This window comes from Sorex fumeus, unplaced genomic scaffold, assembly GCF_029834395.1.
Source record: "Sorex fumeus unplaced genomic scaffold, SorFum_2.1 ptg000043l, whole genome shotgun sequence".
NCBI lineage: Eukaryota > Metazoa > Chordata > Mammalia > Eulipotyphla > Soricidae > Sorex > Sorex fumeus.
In genome coordinates this window covers 9,129,779-9,135,778 of record NW_026606100.1, presented here as the reverse complement: position 1 = coordinate 9,135,778, position 6,000 = coordinate 9,129,779, and the positions used below count along the sequence as shown (strand labels likewise).

At 50.3% G+C, this 6,000-nt stretch overlaps 1 protein-coding gene across 2 annotated transcripts in view; it reads left to right on the top strand.

The window, feature by feature from the left end:
* Positions 1-2,144: 2,144 nt before the first annotated feature.
* The window catches only part of MINPP1 (multiple inositol-polyphosphate phosphatase 1), a 43,674-nt gene continuing 39,818 nt past the window's right edge, over positions 2,145-6,000 (top strand). For both annotated transcript variants that reach the window (XM_056120459.1, XM_056120460.1), the window contains exon 1: positions 2,145-2,787. In XM_056120459.1, the coding sequence (XP_055976434.1) occupies positions 2,151-2,787 (637 nt within the window). In that variant the 5' untranslated portion in view covers positions 2,145-2,150. The remainder of the gene's footprint in view (positions 2,788-6,000) is intronic.

Genomic DNA, 6,000 nt, shown 5'->3' with positions numbered 1-6,000 from the left:
TTCTATATGGGAATTAAATACTTATGGGGAGAGGGGCTATATGGGGAACCCTAGCCTTCTGCATGGAAAGCATGCACTCTGAGCTCTCTTCCCAGCTAGGCTGCAGGATTTATTACTGTGTCTGGGATTGTAAACAGCAGAGTACTGGCTGATCTCATTCAGCAGGAAGGGCAGTGGCAGGGATGGAACTTGCAGCTTCCTAATGTGGGGCAGACTCATGGCAACATATTCTTATGAGCAAACATATTAAGAAAGTATAATGAGACCTAACTGGCACAAATGCTTAGTAAATGAACTTAGTAATATCAGACTCCTAAGTGTATAAAACATAAGGAAGTCTGTAAAGGGTGGATGCTCATTAAATACTGAACAACTGTGAAAACAGCACTCATCACAGATATGCAGGTATTGACATTCTACAAAATGACTTATCAGAAAAGAACATCTGTCATCCTAAACTGATTTCCGGTACAGAACCTGTTTAAATTTTCAGCATTCAATTGAAATCGAATCTTGATTTATACTTGTTTATTTTTTATAGCTGGCTGGATATGAAAGACACTTCATCAAGAAAGTTGGAATATAGATACGAGTTAATCAAGCAGCAGTTTGTTTTGGAAGGGAAAGGGCTTTGGGGCCAGTGTGGTGTTCAGGATCTACTCCTGGTAGCTCCTGCTTGTACCCTGGTGGTTCTGGGGTGTTGGTGGTGGGGCATATGTGGTACCCAGGTTTTGAACCAGGGTCTGCCACATGCAAGTACCTGACCTCCTGTACTGTCTCCACCCCAAGATCAGTAGGAAAACACGGTCAAAGACCGGTAGGAAAACACGGATTAAAGAAAAACACGGTCAAAACTTCCACGAATTTGAATCACCAGATGCTTTCTTTAATATTTAGTCTTTTGGCCTCTAAACTGGCATTTAAATGAATAACAAAGGTGGTGTTCAGATTCATGATTTGAGGGTTGTGTATGTAAGATTCTGAGCAGTAACCTCTCCAAACCAAACCTGTTGTTTTAGTCTGTAATTAGAGCAGAGTTTGGGAGCTGGCGTGGTGGTCAAGGGCCCGGTTAGCTTCCCACAGATTAGCTCACAGTTAATAGTGGAGGAAATCTGCGAGGCTATGACTCAAGGCACCCAGGTTATCAGGGTTGCTGTGGCCTCTTAGGTACCAACGAGTACAATATCTCTGCAGAGCAGCCTGCTGTGTCGGTCCCACCCGTTCCAGGTCAGATCCTACTGAAGGCGTAAGAAACCCCCCAGGAGAACTGAGCTTAAGTTCAGGTTCTTCTCAGCTCTGAGGCATCCAGCGCATTTTCAAAATAGCATAGCGGGTAGGGTGTTTGCCTTACACGCGGCCGACCGACCAGGGTTCGATTCCTCCATCCCTCTTGGAGAGCCCAGCAAGCTACCGAGAGTATCCCGGCCCCGTGGCAGAGCCTGGCAAGCTCCCTGTGGCGTATTCATATGCCAAAAACAGCAACAAGTCTCACAGTGGTTACTGGTGCCCGCTGGAGCAAATCGATTAACGAGAGAGGACAGTGCCACGGTGCAATAGGCGGGAGGCCGGGGGCACGGGGATTCCCACGGGTCTGGACCCACGCCGCTGCACCGGAAAGAACCGCCTCAGCCTGACGTTCGGTAGTTCCGAGGCCAGCCCGGGAGAAGCCCCCAAGAGGCAAGGAGGGTGCAAGGGCGGGCGCTGCACTGAGGCTGTCAAAAGGCGTCCGGTTCCCGCGGCCTCGGAGGCTAAGGCTTCGTCCGGGCTTGCCCAGGCACACGCCGTGGAACATTCTCAACGCCGGGAGCGGGGCGGAGCCGCTGAGTCAGTCCCTGAGGCGCCTGTGACGAGGAAATGCGCCCACGCTGGCGGCCGGTCGCCAGAGACTCCGTCTGATCACAGAGCACCGAGGATCCTGCGGGTTCTCTGCCGGCTCTCGCCGCGTCGGACAAGCCGGGCAGAGGCTGGCACCAGCTGCTCGCCGCCACCGACGGCCCCGCGCAGCCCCGCGCAGCCCCGCGACCGCCGCTCCGCCGAGCCGCAGCCCGCGCGGACCCCGGCCGGAAGCCCCCTCGAGGCCCGCCCCTTGCCCCCGGAAGCGGAAGCCGGCGGCCGCAGCCGGCGAGAGACCCGCGGTCGCTCCGCTCATCATGCTCCGTGGCCCCAGCAGCCTCGTCGGCGCGTCGGTCGCCCCTGCCGCTGCCCTGGCTGTGGCGCTGCTCTCGTCGCTGTCGCGCTGCGACCTCCTGGAGTCGGAGCAGCCGGTGGTCTCGGTGCTCAGCCCCTACTTCGGCACCAAGACTCGCTATGAGGATGCCAATCCGGGGCTGCCGGACGCCGAGGTGCTGCGGCGGGGCGCCGAGCGGCTGGAGGACGCCTGCACCCCGGTGCAGCTGGTCGCGCTCATCCGCCACGGCACCCGCTACCCCACGGCCAAGCAGATCGCCAAGCTGCGGCATCTGCACCGGCTGCTGCAGAGCCGCGCGCCCGCGCTCGGCGGGAGCGGCGCCGACGACGACGGCCGCGACCTGGGCGCCGTCCTGGCCCGCCGGCCGCTCTGGTACGCAGACTGGATGGACGGGCAGCTGGTGGAGAAGGGCCGGCAGGACATGCGGCAGCTGGCGCTGCGAATGGCCTCGCGCTTCCCCGCGCTCTTCAGCCGCGAGAACTACGGCCGCCTGCGGCTGATCACCAGCTCCAAGCACCGCTGCGTGGACAGCGGCGACGCCTTCCTGCAGGGGCTGTGGCAGCACCACCACCCGGGGCTGCCCGCGCCCGACGTCGCAGGTGACCGGAGGGCCGCCGGGCCCAGTTCCCGCGTCCCCGTCCCGTTCTTCCCTCCCCGCTGTCCCTCCCCTGCTGCTGACCGGCTCCCCTCCCCCGGGCTGCGGGCGGGTACTTGGCCGGGCTCGCCGCTCTCTGGAGCCCTTGAGGTACGAGGTTGGCGCCCGGTGATGCAGAACCTGCGAGTAGACGTCGGGGATCCTGCAGGAAAGGAGACAGACAGACCGGTGTTTGAGCCTCCTTTTTCGAACAAAATTGCTGCCCTTTCCGAACTCCCCACCATCTCTTTTTCTTCCCTCCTGACAGCTAATTCTACGCCGGGTGCGATGCGCTTTAAAAGCATACTCCAAGGGCTGGAGCGATAGGACAGTGGGTAGCGCATTTGCCTGGCGCGCGGCCGACCCGGGTTTGATCCCTGGCATCCATAAGGTCCCCCGAGCACGCCAGGAGTGATTCCTGAGTGCTGAGGCAAAAGTAAGCCCAGAGCCCTGCTGGGTGCAGCTGAAAACAAACAAACATATGTGTGTGTGTTATGTGTGTCTGTGTGTATTGTATGTATGTGTATATTATATGGGTGTGTTATATATACACACACATATATATATTACACATATATAATATACTCCTCAGCTTTCTTCCTCAGGTTTAGCTTTTTAGACTGTTTAGGTATTTTCTTTAGCATTTTTTCCCCCAAATGTTGGTGCTCAACCTCTAGTCATTTTAGGAAGCCACTCTTTACACTCTGTGTTGCTACTCATGTTTTCGTTTTGCTCTTGTGTACACCGCAAAGTTGCTTGATTGTAGCTGTGGTCTGATCTCAAACCTGACTTTGCTAATCTATTCTGTGCCTTTTTTCTCAAAATTGGAGAAATCTCCCAGCAAGACCTTTTATTTCTTTGGTGAAGAAGTAGCGCCCAAGAACATGAACCAGTTTGGCTTTTAGTATGAATTAGGCCTAGATTCCAGGCCTTCTGTTGACCCCCCCTGAATAGTGCCATTTGTCTCAGTAAATATGTTAATAGTTACCACTACTACTTCTGACTTCTGTGAACATTAATGTGAGCCATGGGCCAGACACACTTCACATTAACTTTCCTAAATCCTTACAACAGGTCTTGGCCTTTGAAAATATTTCTCCCCAATCTAAAAGATGAGAAAATTGAGATATGATAGCTGCAAACTGAGGGGATGTAACTGAGACCTTGGACTCAACTATTATACTGCTGAACTCCCATTTGCCCTGTGACATTAGGGATGTTATGTTAAAACATTTCATAAATTAGAGTGAAAAAATTACACTGTTGTATTCGAGAGATGAACGAATATCAGTACTTTTTTGGGTGGTGGGAGTAGTGGATGGGCACATTCTGCAGTACTCAGAGCTTACTCCTGGCTCTGTGCTCAGGGATCACTCCTGGTGGGACTCAGGAGCCTGTATGTGGTGTAGATTGAACTTGGGTTGGTTGTGTGCCAAGGCACGTCCCCTCCTTGCCTGCTGTATTGTTCTGGTACCAATACTTTGTTGATTGACTTTAACGTCAGAATTGTAGTGAGGCATCACTTAGCTTTTTTTTTTCCTTTTTGGGTTACACCCAGCAATGCACAGGGGTTACTCCTGGCTCTTCACTCAGGAATTACTCCTGGCGGTGCTCGGGGGACCATATGGGATGCAGGGAATCAAACCTGGGTCAGCTGCATGCAAGGCAAACACCCTAGCTACTGTGCTATCGCTCCAGCCTCGAGGCATCCTTAGCTTTAAAGAAAAATTAATTCGAGGCCCCGGTCTTGTTTCTTCAGTAACATCCTCACTCAGTTCACCCATCTCAGGGATTCTTCCATTGATTGTGCATCCTGTGGGTAACTCAGTTGGCTGGCCTGGGTGTAGTCGCCTGTTTTAAATGAATCAGTTGATTGTGCCAGGGATTGAGCCTTTATGCTCTACCATTGAGGCGTATGTAGGCCTGAATTGTGCCTTTTAATTACAGCTAGGTCTTCTCCAATAATGCCATTGAGAAGGCCTCATAAAGCTACTGATTGGCTGTTGAAAGCAGATATTGCTTTAGTATATAGTAAATATTAAAAAAGGACTCTTGGATGTTCTGGAATGAATGACTTTTGCCTTAAGTAATGTCTGAGAATTGACATTTCCCTCTCAATCCAAAGCCAGAGGTCAGAATGGTTCAGGATAAACCCACCATTTTCTGTCTCTGAGGTTAAATCCTTTACTGAGCTACTTCATTATTAACTCAGACAGTTGTTTCCCTTGTTGTGTACATCTGAACTTTTGGGGGAGGCCCCTGAATTAGATTCATAATTCTTGCAAAAGCAGAATATCATTATTTCTGTTTAAAGAACAATAATAATTAGAGAATAGACTGGAAGAAATACCCAGATGCACTTGGGAAACAAATATTTTGAGACCACAAAAAAAAGATAACAAAGATCATTGCCCTAGTTTTGATGTTTTATTGAGGGTCAGAGAAATAGGTCCGGGGATAAGGTGCTTGCCTTGCTGGTAGCTGACGCAGGTTTGATCCTTAGCACAAGAGTGACACCTGGGCACAGGGCCAGGAGTGGTATCTGAGCACTGATGGGTATGACAAAATATAACCTGAACTGTAGTTAAAGTGGTTGAATTATCTTTCAGGATCAGATATACTTGTATATATATAATTTTTTTTTTAACATCCAAAACAAAGTAATAGAACTGGATTTACTTTTCTCAGAACTAGATTTACTAGGCACCTTAAGAATTGATACATGGTTTTGAATACTTTTTCCAATACCTATTTGTTGCCAAATTGGGTATGTTAAGTAACTTGATAGATTTAAAAGGGAAGTTTTCTGGGAGCTTTAGTTAGCAAATAAGCCAAGCCAGAGCACCTAACACAATCAAATATAGAAGACTTGACACTTAAGAGGTATATTTGTTGCAATAGTGTTGTGTAGGGAGCTGGAGCAATAGCACAGCTCCTAAGGTGTTTGCCTTGCATGCGGCTGACCCGGGCTTGATTACCAGCACCTCATATGGTTCCCTGAGCACCGCCAGGAGTAATTCCTGAGTGCAAAGCCAAGAGTAACTCTGTGCATCGCTGGGTGTGACCCAAAAAGCCAAAAAAAAAAAAAAATTGTTGTGTAAAACAGGACTTTCTGCAAAAACAACAGTTTTAAAAAGTTGATAAAATACTCTCAGAAGATATTTCAAACTCTTGAATT